The sequence below is a fragment of the Gymnodraco acuticeps genome, unplaced genomic scaffold, assembly GCF_902827175.1.
Source record: "Gymnodraco acuticeps unplaced genomic scaffold, fGymAcu1.1, whole genome shotgun sequence".
Classification (NCBI taxonomy): Eukaryota; Metazoa; Chordata; class Actinopteri; order Perciformes; family Bathydraconidae; genus Gymnodraco; species Gymnodraco acuticeps.
In genome coordinates this window covers 461703-484740 of record NW_022991320.1, presented here as the reverse complement: position 1 = coordinate 484740, position 23038 = coordinate 461703, and the positions used below count along the sequence as shown (strand labels likewise).

At 40.1% G+C, this 23038-nt stretch overlaps 2 protein-coding genes across 3 annotated transcripts in view; both read right to left on the bottom strand.

Annotated features, from left to right (window-relative positions):
- The window catches only part of si:dkey-40c11.2 (drebrin-like protein), a 33261-nt gene extending 24425 nt beyond the window's left edge, over positions 1 to 8836 (bottom strand). The window contains exon 1 of the mRNA XM_034240286.1: positions 8504 to 8836. Coding sequence (XP_034096177.1) covers positions 8504 to 8742 — 239 coding nt within the window. The 5' untranslated portion in view covers positions 8743 to 8836. The remainder of the gene's footprint in view (positions 1 to 8503) is intronic.
- A 7878-nt stretch (positions 8837 to 16714) lies between these two features.
- rhobtb4 (Rho related BTB domain containing 4) overlaps positions 16715 to 23038 on the bottom strand; it is a 44701-nt gene continuing 38377 nt past the window's right edge. For both annotated transcript variants that reach the window (XM_034240291.1, XM_034240290.1), the window contains 2 exons: positions 22824 to 22929; positions 16715 to 22259 (listed from right to left, as the gene is read on the bottom strand). In XM_034240291.1, coding sequence (XP_034096182.1) covers positions 22081 to 22259; positions 22824 to 22929 — 285 coding nt within the window. In that variant the 3' untranslated portion in view covers positions 16715 to 22080. The remainder of the gene's footprint in view (positions 22260 to 22823; positions 22930 to 23038) is intronic.

Below are 23038 nucleotides of genomic sequence, written 5' to 3'. Positions count from 1 at the left end.
TCACTGATAGATACAAGAGCTGATAATTAAGTGATGCAAGTATGTTTAGACTCAAAACTTAAATACAGCATTATGTCTGGGATAAAACAGTAGTGACATCAATGTTTAGGGTTTAATAATAGATGGGTATGTAAAGTACAGTGTCATGCGGGCGTGTGCTCAAGAGTGATGGGCCACATGGTGAGGAATGACAAATCTATTTGGGATGGAGAAAGGTTACTCAAAGATAGGGTTCACATTGGGGTTGCAATGAAAAGCACCAGGGGATATATAAATGAGTAAAGAAAGTGGGACACTTTTAACAATGGAGCACAAAGGTAAACAGCCAGAGTGTATAAGAGGTTTCCAAGGGGGCAGATGAGTATGTGGTTATTGGGGGCAAGTGTCTTGATGGAGTTACCAGGGGTCCTTATGGGGTCAATTGTTATGACTCGTACAGGGAGGTTTATGGTTTGTGAAGTGTGGAGTGAAAAGGAACAAACATGTTCTTACACCTGACATACAGTAGGGAAGACTACACGGAGAAGAGAGGAGAGAAAAGGAATGAGGGACAATAAATCCTCTAAATCTGTGGTCCACTGGGATCAGTCTGGCATTTCCTGTGCATGTTGTTTCCACACACACACACACACACACACACACACACACACACACACACACACACACACACTATATCACAGTTGTTATGGGACCATTAAAGTCATGTGGCTTCTTATCGTCAACCAGTTCCTTCCGTTAAACAAAGTAAACTCTCAAGTATCACAGACCCACTTAGACCTCATTTGGCCCGTCTTCTTCTTGTGCCTCCGTTAACGCTTTGATCTTCTTCTCTTCCCTCGTCACCCCTCCACCTGAGCTCTCATATTTCCCTTCTCTTAGCTCTGTCACTCCTCCAGATTCAATCATTCTTCTTTTCCACAACCTCTTGTCAAGACCACCCCATTGAACTTCTCTGCACTCACTGCCATGATTTCTCTCTCTCCTCTCACGTGTTGTACTTTCTCATCTTGTTATTCCTCTAAATTTCTTACCGAGTGTCCTTGCCCATTCAATGTTACCCCCTTTTCCAGCCTCCTCAGTCCCTCTGCACTCATCTCCCCCACTTCATTCACTCTCTCTTAACAAACATAGCTTTCCCACCGGAGTCGCCAGGACAACAGAGCACCCCCAACTCTCCTCTCCCACCCACAACACAATTCTACCACCAGCAAGTGAACAAACAACACAGCAAAAAAGTTCCCATTCAAGGTCCAAATAGTTAACCCTAAGAATGTCATGACTTTAACCACTGTCCTTCTTTGTAACCGTGATGAAGTGAGAGAAATTGTCTAGCTTTCAAACATGGTGATGATACCTCACAGCGTCAGGAGAGCTCTGGGAATGAGAGACGGTTGCGTCCTTATTAAAAGGTGTCAATGCACTGTTGTATTAATTATGTATGAAAGTGCCAGTGCGTAGGCCTGAGAATCTCATACCTGTAACCGTGTTATTAAGAGTCAAATAAATGTTATCGTCTGAGAAAAAAATGGTTGGCTGTCAGATTCTGCTGGTGTTGTGCTTGGCAAGCTCGCAAGAAGACAAGACACAGCGACACAGAACATGACAAGACGTTTCAGCGTGCCCTTGGTTACGCTTTTCACAACATTCACTCAGGCTCTGGCTAATTCAGTAGCCTAGAGATGAAGATGCATGAAATAAGTTATGGACATTAGAACTCATACAACCTTTTTTAGATATCACATGTTTGTTTTTGTTTTTCCGGAATAAAGGAAACAGCACTGTCATCCCCCCACAAGGATCTTAAAGACATTACCCTCTTAAGATGTTATTCTAAGACCATCTTTCCTGAGTTCAATCTTTACTAATTAGAAAGTTGTGTGGGAGCTACTCTGAATGTTGTGGGAGCAAAGCACAAGAGAGCACTCTCCTGCTTCAGCACATTGCAATTCAAGCGTACATCAACATGAATAGGTAACCCTCATATCTGCAATGCTAGAATATGAGTTGCAATGTACTGCGAGTGTCTGAAGCTTAGTTTCAGGGATAATATCTTTGGCAAACTTGACATTTCAAACAAGATGTTTCATATCTGGTTCATTTTATAAGGCTTAGACATCCCCAAGTGTGCCTCAGCTGGTTTAGGAACACACACTCATGCACACACACAGAGACACGGTAAAGAAACACACAGGCACACACTCTTGCCAAAGTTTACAGAAACACTAAAATACAGATGTTTTTAGACAGCTATCTGACACACCCTTGGAAATACCACTCCATCTGCTACACTCGAGGCCCATTAGATAGCAATTCACCTCCATCCAGACATTTTTCATAGCGATTCAACTGGCTTTACAAACACTTAGCCAACACTTTCCAGCAGAGCGTCTCAGCCTAGATCTTGAACTGCAAATAGAAACAATAACTTATTTGTTGTGTTCACTGTTGTATGCATATAAAGGACCCATTTCCAGTGGAAACAATGTGCAGAGGCCATCTGAATTAAGGTCAACGGTTCTGAGGAACTTGAACAAACAAAAGGAGTATTTCATAGAAAGGTCAGATATTGGGACGACAAAATATTTTGTGCGTTATTGTTCACAGACATCTTTACATAAAACGTTTATTATAGCAAAACAAGGGATGCTAAACCTCCTGGATACCATTATTTATTGAAGGTAGAAGCTATTTTGTGTTTATCTTGAATTTATGTTTTTAACGATAGAAAATGTACATATAAAATAATAACAGTGACAACTGCAGTGCCACTAAGTCATGAAACATTAATTACCAACACTGTGTTACTTCTATGGGGCAACTACAAGTCACACTGCAACACAGTTTAAATGTGTGGTCTTGCAACCAACAGTTTGAATGCTACAGAACCCAAACATTTAGAAACACACACACAATAAACACATACAATATAAGCTTCTAAAGTCATGTCTCCTCGTGTATGAGACCTACTATTACACTGCAGCTTCATCTTCCCAATGAACCTAAACAATGTTTAAAGAAGTAGTAAGCAGTTGTTTAGTGATTACTGTTGGAGCTTTTCTCTAAGTCCATGTAAATAGATATAACAGCCATTATAGCCATCATTGCTATCATCTTCCACATGCCACCCACAGACAGGATCACACAAGCAGCTACTGTATGCTGAGGGCACCCTTTGCAGAAAGCAAAAGCTACACTGGGCTGTTGTCAGGCGCAAGCCTTGTATCTTTAAAATGTAAACTGTTAGCTCTGTGCAAATGCATTTTTTTAAACATTTATGTAACAAGGATATGTCTGTGACCTGATGGGACACGAAAAAGTGCTTTATTTCTGTCCGCATTGTATTGCCTTGAATGGCTACCGGTGTCAAGCAAGAATAAAAGCCAAGTTTCGGCCAAGTTCCTGTACAGTTTGGCTTTGTGAAAAGCAGTCCCATTTTGGGATTTTAAGGCCCAATACATATTTCAACTAACACACATCAAACCATGTGTTTGTGTTGCTGTTCTCTCACAATAAGCAATAGAATGAATGCCTTTTTGGAACCATGGCAGATCTATGTCAGACACAGAGACAGAGATTTAGTGAGAGAGGCATTGTAACTAACCTTTAACTTCCTATGTACAGATATTTCTATTTATATCAAGGATCGATCAAACGTACTGTTTTTCCTTCAGCTTGACAACAACACAGCGTGCAGCCTTTGAAGCCTTATCCTGACAGCCAAAGGAAACCAACCAGACTGCTTGTTTTTCGTCTGATTCCACAGTCAGGTGATCAGAAGAATTTTCTTCAACTCAGAAAGCTATGATAACCTTTACAAAGCTAGATAAGGTTTACACAACAGCTCATGTTTCGACAGCTAGCCTTGATTGGCCATTGAGCGTCTTTTTGACAGTGTTTGTGGATAATTAGGGAACTGAACAAAAAGCAGAACCAAGTGCAGGGAAGTGAGTTACTGCTTGATAACAGTGTGATGATAATGGTTGTTTATCTTTACAAACAAGATTACTGACACAAATGCACTCTGTATTCAGGAAATACTGTACACATGTTGCACATAACATGATTTCCTGATGTGCATGTGTTACTTTGTTTCGTTCTGGAAATACAGAAACGCCATCACATCAGTGCAACGCTGTCGGCTAGGTCTAATTAATGAAGCCTGTATCAACATTCATGTAGCCTTACACTTTTAAACTTGCATAAACATTCAAATATCATGTCCACGTGTACTTTAACCCGAAAAACACAATGACTGACAGTATTTAGCAAAAATACATAGGCTACGTGGTTACACTACTCATCCATACTAGCGGACAGGTGGACCACTGTTGGACACTCAACTGGTAGATCGACGAAAAAAATTCAGATTTAAATATCAAATCGTCATTACCGCTCATTCATTACACTTACTTGCTCATTGCACATCTGTGTCACTAGTTGTATACATCTTTGCTTACCTGGAATTAAATAAAGACAAACAAGTACCTCACTGCAACGTAGCTGGATAATTTCGGCTTGGTCTAATTACTGATCCCTGCCTCTGCCCCGTTCTGAGTCTCACCTGTAGGACCCCTGAGCTGCCCTAACTGCCTGAGTGAGCTTGACCATAAATGAACCTACTAAATATAATAGTTGCATTGCACATGATCATACTGTATATGAGATCATATAATAAGATGACAGGTTAATCAAATACAACAAAATCAATAAGCCCATAAGAAAACAATACAGTTTCAATGTACAATAACATTCTAATGTCAACTAATAGGCCCAACAATACTGTGTGTACGTACCTCACCTATACACAAGCAGAAAGACTAAGCATGTGCATCCACACACAATGACAGCTTGCGTACTTTCCTCCCTCCTGTCCACTCCCCACAACCACAGGTGTATTCCCTTGTAGCGCGTAACTTTAGACCCAGGAACTCTTTAGGTCTTGGTAAATCATGCATGAGCCTGTGGACATTTTGGCAAGTAGCAGCAGCACAAACACCCCGAGCCGACGCTGAAATAAAGGCACCTCCATTTATCAACGGGGTGGTGCTTTCAAAATATATCAGGCGCCTGGAAAGGAGAGGATATTGTGTTGCTTCTTCAATGAAATTGGGTAAGAGTCATTACTTAGGTTTTCCTAAGACACAACATTAAAAAAAGAGATGAGTGAATGTACAAATTAAAAATAAATTATCTATAGCCAGATAATTTATGAATTCAGAGGGCTAAATTACATGTTATATTATACTCTAAGATTATTTTTGGAACAGCTGCAAAAGAACAACAATTTGGAAATCCAGTGTTTCTGAAATTAAGTTGTCAGAGGTGAATTTATTTTTCAAAAGAATACCTTTTAGGCATTTAGGTTACTTAGTAACGACTATCACAAACAATTCTTAACTTCCAACATCTATTTCTTCCTAACATTTATGAAAGCAATTACACTTTCAAATCAATGAAGAACTGTCTTTACCTGTTCAAATTAAACCTGGGCTAGTAACTATACTATTATATAAATATATATAAATTGTATTCTCTCTTTATACAATCTAGTAACACTTATATGACAACCTTTGACAATGTAAGTACCCTGTTTTCTTTATTAAATATGGCTACAGAACATTTCACTGAAACATTTCATTCAAACAGAAGTAGACTTTAACTTGGACTGAATGAAGACAAGATTGACTGATCTCTTAATACTCTGTCTAAACTGAATGACTCAGTTACTACAATGAAATATGATATTTACTTTATGTGTCACCCACTGCTGACTGTATAATTCCTGCAAGAGAACATAATGAAACACTTACAGCACACATTATCAAAGTGTGGACAGCAAGAAAAAGGGTTTATGAAAAAGGTGTGTTCAAAGTCCCAAAGATGTCTGGATACAGCACACACCCAAGTCAAAAAAAAGTCAAATTGCTCCACAACTCAATACATTCCCATCTGATATGCTTTGCAAGGCTGAAACAATGCTGTAAACATACCCCAAACTGTTTCTCCCCCTCTTTATCATGCTTCGCTAAGTTGGTGCTGCACTATATTTGATACTTGGCAGGAGGACACATCCGGTGGAGCATGTAGCTTTGGTCTTATTGGCTATTACGAAACTGAAATATTTTATTGAATTGAGTTTTACACAACTTCCTTTCATTCAAAACGAAAAGGAAATGTTTATATGAAAGATATCAGGGTAGTTTTTTACAAACTACAAACATTTCAATGTGCCCGTTGCCACTAAAGTGCAAGTTTGAGGTATTTATTTTGGTGTAAACTGGACCTAAATCATAATTTCTACTGCTGAGAATAAAAAGTGTTTCCTGTTGAGTTATTAGACAATGTTTTCGGGGACTTGTTTCTCTTTCTTTCTGTGTCTCAAAGCACACACTAACACAAAACACATGCAGACAGTGCACATTTCCAGCCTACGAGTGAGACACTTTGTAGTCCTCCATGGTCTGGAAGTCTGAGGAGAGACCTCCTAGGCTGTATGTTGAGCAGAGGGGTCTGAATGAAGGATGCATTGAAATCGCTCCTCTTTTCTTCATAGTCTCCCCCACAATGGGTCTGTTTCCCATTCAAGACACAAGGTCATTAGATAATACACACAGGGACCTCAAGGCCACACAGTGGGGGCGGGATCATTCAACAAAACAAGACTCCCACCCCTCTCCATGCAAACTTCTCTACGCCTTTGACTCCCTTTAATAGTCTCGGCAGGATGCATTTGCACATTCACAGACAAATATTTGCCCATGCAAACTCACATGCATGTAGAAAGACTCCCTTCACTCAGACAAACACACTCCTGGTTGTTGTCTGTTTCGGGGGTTTGACGGTGGGAATCATGACATCATCATGTCCCCCCACTTCTCTATTCAGTCCCAGCAGAGCTATTTCGCCCTCTAAAGTGGGCGGAGTAAATGTTGGGGGTTTTCTTTCTGTCTTTTCTTTTTATTCTCTTGTAAGCTAAACCAAACACAGGCTTGTGGTGGATAGAAGCACATGTAAGTGTGTTTTTGTTTGTGTGTATTGTGTCAATGTGTTTCACAGGCTGTGGGTTGGCAAAGACACAATGCAGATCTGTTGTTCCCTGAAACTTTAGGGAAATGCTCTCCAATGAGAAACTGCTGGATCAGTGAAGTATCAATGTGAGATGTTGCAATGGGACAAAACCTCCATAGTGATTCTGAACATGGAAACTTTTCAACATTTTCCAAATGCAAGAAAGAATGGAAACTAAGCATGTTCTGCCTGGATGGGGAACTTATTTCCACCCCAATTTAAACTTGTCAAAGTTAACCCATAGTGTTCTGAGTACTATTTACTCAACCCTGCATGACGTCATGAAAAAAGGAAGAAGGTAGGAAGATTTGGGCTTTAAAACCCTGTAGCAGTGAGATATATGAAGCAGAGGAAGATGAAACTGAGCTGGACAGAATCAGTCCTCTTCCACATCAAGTCTAGTAGATGCATGGAAAGTGCGGGGTCATTGTATAACGTATTCTCTCTGTGCTAGCAGAGAATAGCCAATGACATAATGTCTAAAGCTGGAGATGAATACCCCACACACAGAGGGGAGAAAATGAAGAAAGGAGATGAGACAGGGAGACTGGTAATGTTTGGAAAGATGGATAGGTCACCATAGTTACATGACAGCCAAACCTTGTGACAAAAGAAATTAGCCAAGTGTCAGGTGATAGGGTAACAGCAGGACGTGGTCTCACATTATGCCAGAGCAACATTAATGAAACATTTCAGGTTTCCATGTATCTACGAATCATAGTCTTTGAAAATGAAAACAGTTATTTAGTTAGTTATTCTTAATGTTTTCATTCATAACCTTTACCAATTCACATTTCAGTAGTTGCTCAAAATTGCAATTATTATTATGTGGATGGTACTCATGCATGCATGCATACTATGTTGTCTGTCAAATTTAAAGAGCCTCTCCCTGAAAGACAACTCCTGTCAGAGATCAGCGGAAACATGATCCTCAGCACAAAGAATGAAGCCTCACAGCTCCTGGGGGAGAATAGCAAAGTCATGGAGAGCACGACCCATTGGACTGCAAGCCGCCGGCCAGGTGCTGCGCTCTGAGCCACACCACCAGCCGCCTGGCGTGAGTAATCTACGGCAATCCACACCTCTCACCAGCTCTCCGAGTGGATGGGGGAGTCTTAACCCCAGTGCATGCATCTGTCATTACTGTACTACTTGTAAAGAAAGTCCAGGTTGCGTGCTGTCCCTGTATGGCCACCTTCGTCTCCCTCATTGGATTAATTGTAATCAAAACTCTGTTTACGCAACAGCTAACTTGCTTAAAATGCTACTCACTCAGTAAAACAAGATGGAGAACATGAGAGTTTTATTAAAGTTACTGAATCCTAATTTCCCATTATAATGACGCATACAGTTGGCTATAAATCTTATAAATCAAGATGCATGCGAATAGCATTCTGGTATAGCAGGCAGAAATAATTTAGTTTTTATGTTTTACCAGTTGGTGGAGGAACGGGGGTTGAGGATGTCCTCTTTGGCCGTGAGCAACGACAGGCTGTAGGTATCAAGGTTGACCGTCTGCTTGCTCATGATGGCAAAAGTTTCCAGACCACTCCCGCTGCTTCTATCTTCACTTGTCCCGACGGTTTTCGGGTCGTAGTATCTAAAAACAGCCACAGCGGAACACCGAGGGTCGTTCACAGCCGAGAAATCAGCAGTAAAGTTGTGCAGGTTCATGCAAAGTGAGTTTAAGTTCCAGTTTGGAGCGATCTGTGCAGACGCTGCGCACTCACAGCGTGGAGGAGACTGTGACTGCACACTGGTCTTTGTGCAAGGGGTGGAATACGTTTTCACTATAAAGCCCCACCTCCCGTTGAGAGAGTGGAAAGCATAATGACTTCACTAGCTGGGTCATTTGCAGGGAAACGCAATTGCTCAGCAAAACGTACGGATCATAACTGTCTCATGCATCCTGCTTATCTTGATATTCACTTAATAAACTCTGGTGTTCTATCACCCAAAAAACATTTGATTAAAATATGATTTTATTTTTTGCCAATTATAGTTATGGTTATTTTTCCAACTACTCTAAAGGCTGAGCTTTTGATTGTGTCAAAACCAGGGACGTGCACAGACATTTTGGGGGGCGGGTGCTCAAATGAGAAAAAGGGCACTTCCCATAATAATTTATAAAAAAATGTTTTAAAACAAAAAGTTAAATATAGTTGCACATCTCTGACTTACTGACCAATTTATTTGAATACCCTGACACTCACGCAATTGTTTAATCAGAAGTCTACAAAAACAATCAGCTAACACAGAGACAATAGGCGCTTTCACACTGCGGTACTTTTCCCACAAAGGTTCATGTGAACTTAGTTCATGTGAACTCTTTTATCGCGTTCACACCAAAAAGAGCCGGTACTAAAATTAGTTAATGTGAACCTTTTTACCCCCTTGAAAGTCCCTGCTAGAGAGCAGGGACTTTCGAACGGCTCTTTTGTGAGAAAAGAGCTACATTTCTGATTGGCTGGGCGGATTGCAAACCACGCCCCGCAAAACTCCCAAAAAGTTTTGTGAAGCCGCCATTTTATTATCCTCGCATTAGCATTATTAGCATTAGCATTAGCCCAGCGCAGAAACGCAAAGAGACTAACTTATGGCAACACAAAATAAAACATGGGAGCGGTGGAGATGAGGAGGTGTCGGCGTTCTGGCGATTTACTCGGAAGGCTTCAGTAGAAGCTGCTGGGAGTCCCAGCAGCTTCTACTGAAGCCAGTCCCTAACTCCGGGGACTTCCGGCCGGGGACTTTGGGCGGCAGTATACGCCGTGAAGTGGTTTGCGGCCTGCCAGTAAACCCAAAGCAGAAGAAGAACAAGTGACGTCAGCGGCTTCATTTGCCTAATCCACCCCCAGGGACTTTTTCCAGTGTGAACGCGATCTGTATTTAGTTCATGCGAACTAAAGAGTTCACATGAACTAAGTTCACATGAACCTTTGTGGGAAAAGTACCGCAGTGTGAAAGCGCCTATTGGTCTTATTTAGTATTCACAATGCACAAGAGCAGACAGCAAACTAGTCAAATTAATAGTTATTAAATTAGCAGCCAACAATCAAAAAATGTTCATGTAGCCTACTTGTTATTTTGGTCTATTTTGCTTCCATGTTTTCTTTCACTCTAATGGAAATAAAACTGCCAAGAAACACATATAAATGGTGTTCGTTTTACTACCATGTCTGAATTCATCTATAGATTTAAAGCTAATCTGCATTTAAACATACCATTTCCGGGGAAAATACTGACTTGACGTAAGGAACTATCTGGGGAAGTTGTGAGGTGATGTGTTTTTTAGTTTCATCCTTTTCACCGGCAATGCCTTGGTAACTGCATGCAAATTAGCGCATTTTAATTAGGCCTAGTTAACGCCTAATTTACATATCAATGTGGCAATTGTGGTGACGTTATTAGATACACATGTTACTGTATTCACTTAAGTGTCTCCCCTTAAAGTACATTAGCCTGTATGTATGCCCATGATAAATTGCCTTAGCTAAACCTTGAGCTAACTTATCCATGATAGTAGCCTACCTTAGTTAACTATATTTGTTATTGTCTTTTAGATGTAAACTCGAGAGAGGGAGGGAGGGCTACGGAACTTCACAGTCTAATCTCCCGACCTGATATTTTGCATTAAATCAATATATTTTGGGAAAGGGAAACTGTGCGCAAACAGCAGTAGATATATATATATTCATACACATTTTAAAAAGGGGGGAAAAAGGGCACTTTCTCTGGAGGAAGAAAAAGGGTAGGGGCTCAAGCCCACTTTGTGTGCCCGTGCCTGGTCAAAACACAATGTTATTTGCTGATGTGTGTTAGGCTACAGGGACAGAGCAACAGTTTAGGATCTGTCAGTCTCTTTTGTCTCCTTTTACCTTTGAATTGGCCCTTGGCAGACTCCAGACAAGCCATTTACAGTGCAGGACAATCTCTGAACCAACCAGAGAAGGAACCATTTCATGGGAACTGAGTCTGAAGCATGCTGCACATAAAAACAGGGCTGTTTCACACACACACACACACACACACACACACTGTGGGTCAGTGGCATGGGGGCTTAAGGACTTGGATTATGGGAATGTCCCTAAACTCTGTAATTTATTTAACAGACATTTTTGCATAATCCAGTCAGACAGATGTAGGGAATAAAAGTCACAGGTTTTTATTATCTGGTGTGTCAGACACTGGCTTTATTTGGCTTAATGACATTTTATTCTCTCTTTTCCTAACATTTAAAACACAATGCCATGTTTTGTATTGCTACAATTTGATCTGAAAACAGTTCACAGCGGCTCATGAGTAATCCTCTGGTCAATATTAGATTTACTGTTAAGAACTCAGGCACTTAGGAGGTAGGACCCAATTGCACGACCCGGGAGACGGAAAAATAAAGTATCTTACCAATACTTTACCTCTAAGATATAGCAAAAATGAACAACAAAAAATGGTCCCTATCAAATCTCTAGCTGAGATGACAAAAATGAGAACAAAAGGAAAAACGCTCACGTAGTGAGGATCAAACTTATCAAGAACACAAAAGAGCATACCTAACTGTGGCAAGAGACAAGAGCAAAGCACTGACCATGGCAATAGACAAAAACGAACTGACACTGAACACTGGGAGACTGGGGAATTTAAACACAGACACAAGACACAGGTGGGAGCAATCAGGGGCGGGGCTGACACTGATGAGCACAGGAGACACAGAAGGGGTGACAGGTGAAAACAATCAGGAAATTAGACACACCAGGGAAACTAACGACAGACAGGAAAACACAGGGAGAAAGACCAGACAATACACAGGGAGGAAAACATGACAAGGAGAAAAGCAAAACATTCACTACCAGACACACAAAACTAAAAACGTGACACAACACAAGAATCGTGACATTTACTCAATCACCCGGCACTATCACTTGTGAAAATAACTATTTCCTTTTAAGGCAAAGAGTTTTCATTTCTTTGTAGTCACCTTCCTTTGGTACATTATTCATCTTTAAGATTATAACAGTTTCTTAATGATGAGTCCGGAAAAATATTATAGACTGCAAATACAAAGCATTTTTTGCATATCTTTGGTGTTACAAAACACAATAAAAGTAACATTATTTTTCAAAAAAGTAAAAATTGTGACACAACTCTGGCACAATGTTGTTCAACTGTAAAGCCAAACTTCTTTTGTTTGGAAAAGTAAACATTTTTTTCTTTTAAGCTCACGTCTGGTAAACCCTCATAAGGTAAGTTGTGTGAAAAATGTTACACTAGCTGTGTGAGCAAGCACACAGATTATTGTGTTTGGGCCAAAGCTTGCATGCCAAAGGGACAGGGGGCATGACATCCCCATGCCGCTATTATTCTTACAACTTCCTGCTATTAGAGGCTCTCCTGCCCTTCCAGTCTCTTAGCTCTTCACAGTGGATGTGAACTGCAATGCTGTTATGCTCCACTTCAGAGGACTTTGGCATTTCCTTTGCTGGGGTGCGGTGGCAGCTGTTGTTGGAGATGGGGTCTAAATGTGGGAATGATTGTATGTCCAATGGGGATTTGGAGATGTTTGTGTGTGTGTGTGTGTTGTGTGTGCTAGTGGGGATTTTCTCCTTATTTACTGAAACTCCTCTAATTGTCACAGCCTTTTGGTTCAGCTTCCTGCCTTCCTGACATAGTCTAAACTAACAGAGTGTGGGTGACAAAGTGTTGAGTGGTCCAGTCACACGCAACATCCTCCCACCGTCTCTAAGACCACTTTTAAATCTCCACTCATCAGCAAGTCCCTGAGACAATTCATTGAGTTGTTGAACAAGTTATATTACATGTGACTGTTGCTCTAATGATGTTTGGCATTACATATCATACAACAAATTATCGCTATCCATATTGGCCTCCATTTCACCATACAAAATAACTTTTTACCTCTGAACTAACCACTTAGGCATGGATTGGTTCAAATCCTGTTTTCCATGTGCCGTGGCTTGCATGGCAGGTTTATGTGTGCTCAGGCCTGATGGGTGGGGTCAAAAGGTCAGAAATCTGTTTGGGTTGAGGGGTCACAGCTTGAGCTTTGTCCCCTTGTTGTCCAATACTTCTCTAATAACATGTTCTCCACTTCTCCTCTCAGCATGAAAGGCCAGAATTGACCTACTCTTTATGTGTGAGCATGTGCTTTCATATTTGCGTGTATGAACAGTTGTAATCTTCTGTTCAAGTTGTCATAAATACAGCCTTTCCTATGACATTAACCCATCGTCTTGTGAATTTACTGTTTTACAGCATGAACAGCTGGAATGTGTCCTGACTTTTGAGTACCTTATGTGCCAGTTGTATTTCAAACAAGTCAGACCTTGCTGCATATACTATTTATTCATCCCATGGAGACCATCAAGCAATGTCGCATGTGTAAACCTGCCGCCTTAGCATTATATTAACTATTTAATGTATATTATCCCAGTACATTTGTTCTGCCTTCCTGTTTTTTTTAATTACTTTAAATAGATAATAAATAAAGCTCTGTTTTAGGAAGTAAATATTTGTTATGGCAGATTTTTGCAGTCAAGCTCAGGACAGAAAATGTATGTTTGCTATGTGATGTTACTGAGTAAAAAGTGTTCGACTAGCCTGACAAGTCTTTCAAAACTATGGATGTTGGTGAGGCTCTCAAGTGGCAATGATACAAGTGAGTAGGAGTGTGTCACTAGTGTTTTGTGAACATTTATCTGATAGCTGAACTCACAAACGTACCAGCAGATGACTTGGATTTAAAAAACTATTTAGATCAGACCAGCGTGATACAAGAAAGAGAAGCATCAGAGATATGTGGCAAAATTGGAAACAAAATACGTGTTGGAAAGAGGGGGACAAAAGACACAATGCACTAATACATGGCCATAGATGCACTTTTATGTGTGTGCGTGTGAGAGAGAGAGAGAGAGAGAGAGAGGTCTGCACATTTTCTTTGAATCTGGGTGTCTTCTCATCGGGTTCCAGGTGAGATCACTGCTCAGCTATGCACAACACCCTTGAGATATCTTCCCCTTGAGCCTCTGTGTGTGTGTGTGTGTGTGTGTGTGTGTGTGTGTGTGTGTGTGTGTGTGTGTGTGTGTGTGTGTGTGTGTGTGTGTGTGTGTGTGTGTGTGTGTGTGTGTGTGTGTGTGTGTGTGTGTGTGTGTGTGTGTGTGTGTGTGTGTGTGTGTGTGTGTGTGTGTGTGAGAGAGAGAGAGAGAGAGAGAGAGTCTTTGTTTGCATTTGTTAGATTTGCACTTTCTTTGTAAACTGCTTCATTCTCACCTTAACTGCGCTTAAACATAAGCTTTTTACCGCCTCAAGTCTTTGAGGTTGCCTTGCTAAAGTGAAATATGACAAGCATAAGCAAATAGCAGGGTTATGCAGAAATAGAAAGAGACCACAAATCTTTGTTAAAAAAGGAACTCCATGTCCGCCTCCTATACGAAACAGGCCTTAAATTAGACCGTGGTGTCAGGATGACAAGGTATTCATAAACTTTGCTCTGAGAGGACTTGATTTAGAGGTGTGTGCATGCTGGGGGGGGGGGCAGACAGTTTTGTTTATGGAGCAGAGCTTCGGGAGGTCTGGACCAACAACAAATAGATGAGATTAGATGACACTTGAAGGACGGTAAAATAGAGGAAGGAATGTGTCGGTCACTCCTTAACCAAGTGACCTCATTTCTAAGTTGGTCCACTTATAAAATGTCCACGAAATGTGTGTGATATTTTATGTGTGTAAGGTTTATGATTGTAGCCATGGAAGCTTTGAAACTCTGCTCAAATACAATCCTACCCTTGATCAACTAAGACTGTGAACATAAAAAAGTGCTGTCCTAAATCAAACATCCTATATTATATATATATTACAGTGTTTTGTCTTTTTCTCTCAGATTCAGATCTTCTTATACTCCCAGGGGAGCCCTGCTAAATGAGAGCCAGATGTTGTCATGTCAGCACGTGTCTGTGAATCTTAAGCTGTGTTCTCCGATGCTGCGGTGCGAGAGGAGGGGCAAAGTTGTTGGGAAACTTGAACACAGCTTACAGATCAAACAGCTGACCCAGCATAAAGGTCTGTAATCAGTGTTCAAACCGATGCTCGTGACCATGGATGATGCTGAGGTCTCCGCTGCAGAACACCCTCTAGTAAATATCTCAATTTACTAGAGTAAGAGGGAACTGTTGTGCGTCATTGGTTGTCAAGGCATATTAATGCAGGTTTACTGCTGTGTTTTCCAAGAAGTCTTATAACACACATGCAAACACATGTGTTATGATGGCATATGGACACACATGTTCAATTTCCCACAACCGCCATCTTACCTCATCAAGTTTCTCATCATCAGCCACATCACTAAACATCACCATGGGAACACTCGGCCCACTCCCCCATGTTTCTGTGGCTTTCTGGGATCCCTCACCAGATTTGCTCTATTAAAAGTCTCTGCTCACAGCATGTTGATCTTGATGATGCATGTGCTGAAGGAACCCCTTCATGGAAGGGAGTTGCTGATTCAATCTGATTTAGTTTTCAAGAAAATGTCAAAATAAAATAAAGGTATAAACATTTAAAACAGCGCAATTCCTAGAATATTTCGAGGACATCTTTTAAAATGATAACTGAGCAAATAAGGCATTGATGATAAGATAGAAGATGATTGTGGTGTTTCACATGTTTTTCCTAATTGTATTTTAATTACAATCAAGATCAATCAATAAAGCATGATGATTTACATGCGTATATCCATGTACACCTCAACATGAATTAATTCAGGTAACTCTTGTGAAGTAAAACATTTATCATCAATGATCTTTCTTTTGGGCATCTCAGAGGGCCTAAACCTCTGGGTATTGTAAATCATTCAAAGAATCCCCTGCTTATCGTAGAGAGGCTGCCAGAAAACCTTGAACTGCTGTACCCTGGGTGGCAATACATACGCAAAACAAATAGAATAGGTTTTGAATCTATTCCCAAAAGAAAATGTATTACATGAATCATAGTACAGTTTCTTTCCACTAGGTGGCACAGTTGCATCAAATGTGTAAGTTTGCATGCATTGTGGGAGACTTTGGGTTCAGGAGGGGGATCTATACTGTTTCCTGCTTTCCTTTTCCTTTCCTTTGATATGTTGAACGGTTAAAAGAGACACTTACTGCAATATAGTTTCACCAAAAATCCATCATCACTTGTACGGTAACTTGCCTTAGTTATATTGTATTTACTTTTATCATTTCCTCCTTAATGAATAAAGGTGATGGTGAGTTCTGTGAATGCTTTAAATAGTTATTCCATGTCAATATTACAATTGATTATTGATGGTTGGTGTTTTTAATTAGTTTTAGGGTTTTAACACGCTGTATGTAGGATATGAGAGTTGATCGTTGATTTTATGTTGGTTGTTAATGTTTTATATTGTTTTGTGGGTCTTACCCTAAATAAAGGTTAAATTATGCAATTGAATTGCATCTTGAAATTGAGTATCATTAAGTCCAGAAAAGAACACGCTTTTATATCAGAAAGACATACATTATACATAAAACACAATATCACAAATATCAGACAAGTTCAAAAGATTAACAGTTTAATAAAATCCATGTCAAACATCAAAATACTGAAATGGCATAAAAGGAAAACAACTTTTTCTAACTTTTTTTTTTTTTTTTAAATATTGTACAAATCACAGTGGTTGAAAAATATTACAAATTTTAAATTCCAAAACATTTTTGCAACAGCAGCAAAACATTCTGATTGTTGTATGTTTTCTTGAAAGCCCTTAATAGTTTTGTGAGTGTGGTATGTTCTTTCTTTTGCCTGTTGTTGTAATACACACAATTATATAAGCAGTAAATGTTAATACAACTCAATGTATGAGTCAATGGAAACTAAAGTTTGTAACAATACATACAGTTTACACGTTCCACTTAAGAATGACAGTATATAGACCTAGGATTAATCACATGTCGTGTGTCTATACAAACACTCTCTCTCCTTTCTGTGCTTACAATCCTATACAGCATACAGCTTAGTATATTAATACAGTGTGGTGACAGTTATAAAGTGAACGGATAAATCCAGCTGTGACTCAAAATGACAACAGTTTACTGTACTTTGGATAACAACTATCATAATTAAAGCATAATATATTTAGTTGTCACTCACAGCTAATATCTGCCTTTTATCCAACCAGTAGTCCAAATATGATCCCCATCTGATTTTATGCCGGATTGCAACTTAATACATTGCTGCTAAATAGTGGAAGCATTAAGGTAAACTATTACATTTGGCTTGGAGAGAAATATATCACACAAAAGTGGAAAATAAATAATATATTTTACTTGGATGAAGAAAACTGGTAAATATAAAGACTTAACATACTTATCAAAAATGATGTATTAAGCTACATAATAGAAAGTGCAGGCACCTGAAAGAGTGCAAAACATTATTTTAAAACTGCTGGTTTGCTGGGTTTCTTGGTCATTTCATGATTTAAGTTGTGCAGCTTTAGCATAGATGAAATACCATGCTGTAAAGCTCCATTTCTGTGTCATAATTGGAAGTTTTCACTAAGACCCAAATAGCCAGTGCTAAGATAATGTACATTAAAGAAAGCTGCCTACTTTTATTTCTGTGCTTAGGTGGGTATTTCTTGGCTTGATCAACTTTATATTGAGCCCAAGAGGCTGCAGGTGCAGCGCCGCCAGCCTGTACAGAGCCAAGAGTGAGATTTCACTGAAGGCACAGGAAAGGACACACCAAAGACTAAAAACAAGGTGTTCTCTCAATCACTAGGTCTGACATTTAAAAAGGAAGGCCAGACCTGCGGAGAAGGAAGAAAAGCGAATGTGACAGTAAAAAGGATGTGATAGGATAGAACAAGACAATCAGGATGAATACCAAAACCGTATCTCCCACTCTCAGTGTGGCTTTGGCCCGTAGGGGTCAGTGTGGAGCATAAACTGAGGGCTGAATAAAGCCAACAAGGTTTAAAAGTTCAAATGTAGAATCTCCGTTTCTCCCTCTCTGTATATCAGGGTTTCTTAACCTTTTGTGGCCCATGACCCCGTCTCTTTATCCCAACATTTTGAATGTATAATATTTATTAGAGAATTCTTAAGATGTCATGAACTGGAGGTTAACATCTCTAAAAATAAATATTATACTGATTATGATCATTTATTAAATAATATCATTTTTTAGTTTAAGAAATATCCCACTACACCAAATGCATACCAAGTGACCTGAAATAGGATCCTGACCCAAAGGTTAAGAAACGCTGCTGTATATACTCATGCATCTGTCTAACAACAGAAACATACATCATGTTTTACCCCATTCATCTGTCATTACCATAGACTGTATATATAAATACATACAGGCTAAACCCAGACATTACACTTGGCCTTTAGCCAATTGGGAAATTCTTAAAAATATTTGCATAACAGAGCATGATTTAAATGTAAATGTTGCTATGATGGTTTTCAGGTTTGGCCCTGTACCCAGTATCTTACAAATCACAAGAACAGGCTTAATTGATTGCAGTAAATACAGTAAACAGCATAATGGGGACAGCTGCACAGCAGCAACAGATCCTCTGCATTGCCTTTTTTTCAACCAAATGTCCCAGCATGTTTTATAATTAGTGATGCTACCTTGAGCTGTGCTGAGTTTATTTCTTAACACTGAGTTGTGCATAAAGCCACAGCTACTGTGGGGTTTGTTACCAACTAAGTAAAGAAGCTGGACATTGTCGTGTTTTTCAGCTCATCACTGAGCAAATTTTAGGAAATTCTGAAAGACTTAAGTGGAAATATCATGCTACAATCATCAGGTTTCAAAAACAATCTTACATAAGGAACAATTCATGCTAAGCACAGAAAGGTATAGTCATATACAAAAAAAGAAGAAAGTGCATTCCAACACCAAGTGTCATTATAATGACAAAGTTAGGCCACCATGCAAATCAACCACAATGTTAAAGTAGTAGCACTTTTCCAGCACACAGGCCAGCCAGTGCTCATTAAAAAGCTTTGTTTTCTCAAAGTCAGTGGTTTTGAAGTTACAGTATAGGAATCAACCTGTAAGTCCAATTGTATCACTACCTCTCAATCAACAGTGGAAATGTCCAACCATGGTGTCATTGTTCATCCACTTTATTACCAATCTGGAAAACATGCTTATTCAAGGCTATATGATTAGTCGAACCTACTGTACTACACTCTACAAAGAGTTTCATTTAAGGCCATTTGTCTGCATATAAACCAGCAGCAGGCCTGCATATTGTCCACAGGCATGGCGCCAGTTGGCTCAAAAATCCCCTCAGGAACTATAATGGCTAAGAGTGTATATAGCAACACGGTCATCCATTTTACAGCTCTTAAACTATCATGAACATTGTACACTGTATCCATCATGTCAAACACTGCAGCACCTGTCTGCGTGTTTAAACTAAGATCTCGCTAAAATCCCAATCTAATTTTTTGTTTTGTCCAACTATAAGGCACACAGACCACAAGAAGAGTCTTAATGGGTCATTCCAACCATCAATAAGCCAAAGCTAATAGCCACCCCTTCTATTAGAAACTAAAAGGTGCCCATGGAAGTCAATCAGAAACTGTCCAAGCCTTTATTTTATTTCTTAATTCCCAAAGCAATGCAATGGGATGAATTTGAAACGGTAGTACATCCAAATTATGTAGGTTGCATGTAATGCTGGCTGAGACTTGTTAAATTGTTCCACCACTTTCACTCTTTTCTGAAAGGAATCAGCTCAATCTCACTTGGGTCTCGTGGGATCCTGTCTGACTTCTATTTCTGTAGCCGACAATGACTTTAACATACCTCCCATGGTGATCGTCAGAATGCACCACATGTCTAACACCATCTCTCTATCTCCTACCGTTGCCTGGTTAAAGCTGAGGGGTGCAAACCCACAAATAGAACAACATGCTAATGGCAAAAACTTGCCGCAGCAAAGTCTCATTTTCACATTCAGTGATGAATCCCAAAGAAATTAGCACCCTTAACGAGAAAATCATTTGCTTTCATCTGCAGAAATATATCAAATCCTTTGAGAGGAACTCACAATTTCAAATTCAATCTAAGGTCATATTATTTTCCTGGTTAACAATGAAGCATAACCGAACACACCAATGTTTTTGAATTCAGTAGGATTTCAAACCCTTTAAAGTTGTTACCACTGTATGTAAAATGAGAAATCTACACATTCTAAAATGAACAACCTATTAAGACCTCTTAGAGACTAGCATTTGGAGAAGAAAATGTAAGGTCAAACAATGACAAAGTTGAATACCATCATTAATATGTTGCCCGTTAATCGCAGGCCAACACTAAACAACTAGATACATGCTAAACTGTGAACATAAAATCCAATGTTTGTGTGTTTGTTCATGTGCATACTGTCTTATTGTGTCTTAAGCACCATTTTCAATTCCAGCAAAACAAATGGAAGGCAATGTCCAGCAGTTATAAATTTCTCCTGACACCACAGGCTGAAAACACCACGAGAAGGGATTAAAATACCATACGGCCTCCATCCCCCACAAGCCACTTACTCTTTTCTCCTCCATCCCTATAGGAAGCAGGGAATCAGAAAAGAGGGAAGTGAGAAAGAAAACGATCAAAACAATCACAGCTTTGGTTTTCAGAATTACGTGAAAATGAATAGTCACATTAACTCAGTTTTTAAAATGCACTATTAACACTGGGCCTTAGCCTTCTCTCAACACTCTGCAAGGATTTAAGTTATACTAAACTCAATAACTTAAACTAGAGTAACGCAAGCGCAGGCACAAAAACTCCTGTTAGTGTGAAGGTTAGTGCCGGGGCCCTGAGCAGTGCTGCCCCTAGTGGTGTAGTGGTGTAAAGGCAGGCTGGCTGAGGTGCAATGGACGTAACACGCACATTTGTTTAATACTGCATCCATCATTCCTCAATGGCAGAGGCATCGAGTAAGGCGAGCCCTCTTTACCCCCATCATTGCTATAGAGTGGTCACTTTCAATGTCTCTGAAGTGCATATTGGTGAATCCAACCAAGGAGAGCTTGTGTTTCTCATTTATGCGCATGTGGTGTGCAGGAGGAGGCGGTGGGAGTTGCAGGGGTGGATGATGAACACCAAGGACCACTTCAATACTAGACTGGAGGCTAATAGCTATGATCAAGCCTTCTGACTGGAGCATCCCGAATTGCCAACAGATTTAGGGTTACCAAACTAAGGCTCCAGATGAACAGTCCCATCGTTGCAATGGTAATCAAGGTTCACTTCCTGGGAGTAGTGTGTCATTTCCCCTGATAAGTGTCCAAGAAGGTGCAGATAAAAAGATCAAATAATATCAAATAATATAGTATAATAATTACATTGTTAAGTGTCAGTTCCTGGGATTCCAGTGCTGGTTTTAAAGCGCAGGATCTTTTGCACCAGTCTGCATGTGCAAGCTAACAGTCTGCGTAGAAGTGAAGGCAGAGGTAAGCTTCCAGAGAGAAGCAGCAGTGGTTAATGTGTATAGTCATTAAGGTCAATGTGAAGGAAGGAGACTGAGAGAGATAAAGAGCCCTTGGTCCCTGTCCAATCACTCAAAGGCTGGGACACTGTGAGTGCTGGTGGGGGGGCGGAGCTCTTGTGAAGGGGACAAGGGGCTGCAATGCAACGCTGCTGCCCTTATAGATCAGGGCGTTTGGGAAGCATAAACTCGGAAGCATTACTCGATCATTCCAACCACAAACATACACTCACACATCAACGCACATACCCTTTAGTTAAATCCTAACTTTTCACACAAGCTTACCAAAATGCACTCATGAAGTCACCCACAATTATAAAGAGGCACATACATTCCCCCAAACATGCTGACATTCAGGCGTAGTAGCACTGAGAGTCATTTCGCCACTGCTGGAGGACTCAAAGCCACATCCTCTATATGTGTTACAGGGGGGGTTAGTTATTCAGGGCTAGGATGATCCGGGTCAGGATGAAGAACAGTATGGGAGAAACCGTTTAGGAGACGTGGGGAGAGGAGGACGGATGTTTCCAGAAACACCAGCCCCGTTTGGTGTGCTGCTTGCGTAAGATCTCCTCCTCACGCTCGCGCTCTTTCTGTGAGCGCAGATAGCGGTCCTCCTCCTTCAGGAACCACACAGGAGGCCAGCGCTGCTTCTCAAAGTGCCTCTGGTTATCTACAGAGAGGGGGACAAAGACATGTACAGAAAAGGTGATCAAAAAGATGAAGGATTTAGGATTTCAGGTGTCACTTCAATAATCCATTGATGCCGTAAAAGAGTGGATGAAAGAGCCACTACATAATAAAGCTATAAAAGTTTAAAGGAATAATAATGACATAAAAAAGACGAGACAAAGACACAACAGCAATAAAGGTGTGAGGACAAGTGAATAAGGTGAGGCCACTAAAGATTATTTCACGCATTAAACCCATGAGATCAAAGTGTTTTACTTTCGAGCAGTAGTTCTGCTTCCTCGGGATCACATTACAACCTAATAGTAAAATGAATTCACACCTTCATGAAATGTTTGATTTGATGTGGTCTACTATAATGTACCTGATGTTAGACAGAAAACAGCTCATGAGGGATTCTTTCTTTCCTTTCGTTTTACCAAACAAATAAAAATACATCTCTCCCACTCTAACCAAATGCTTAAACAAGTTTCAAAATGTGTAATAGATTAACTGAGGGGAAAGCTGAATGTGTGAAAGGCAGATTATCAGGGGGAGGTGACTTTACCTGGAGACATGACCTTCATTTCTTTGGGGAACTTGCGGCAGATGCTATTGTAATTTGTGCAGATGTGATGGAGACACCAAGCTGATAGTTGCTTGGCATTGTGGAACTGCAAAAACAGAAGAAAAATACTTGTTAAAGATGTTATTGTACAGCTTTAGAAGAAAAAGCCCTTAAAAAGGTAAGAAACAAACTATTGATCATATTAAGATCAATGG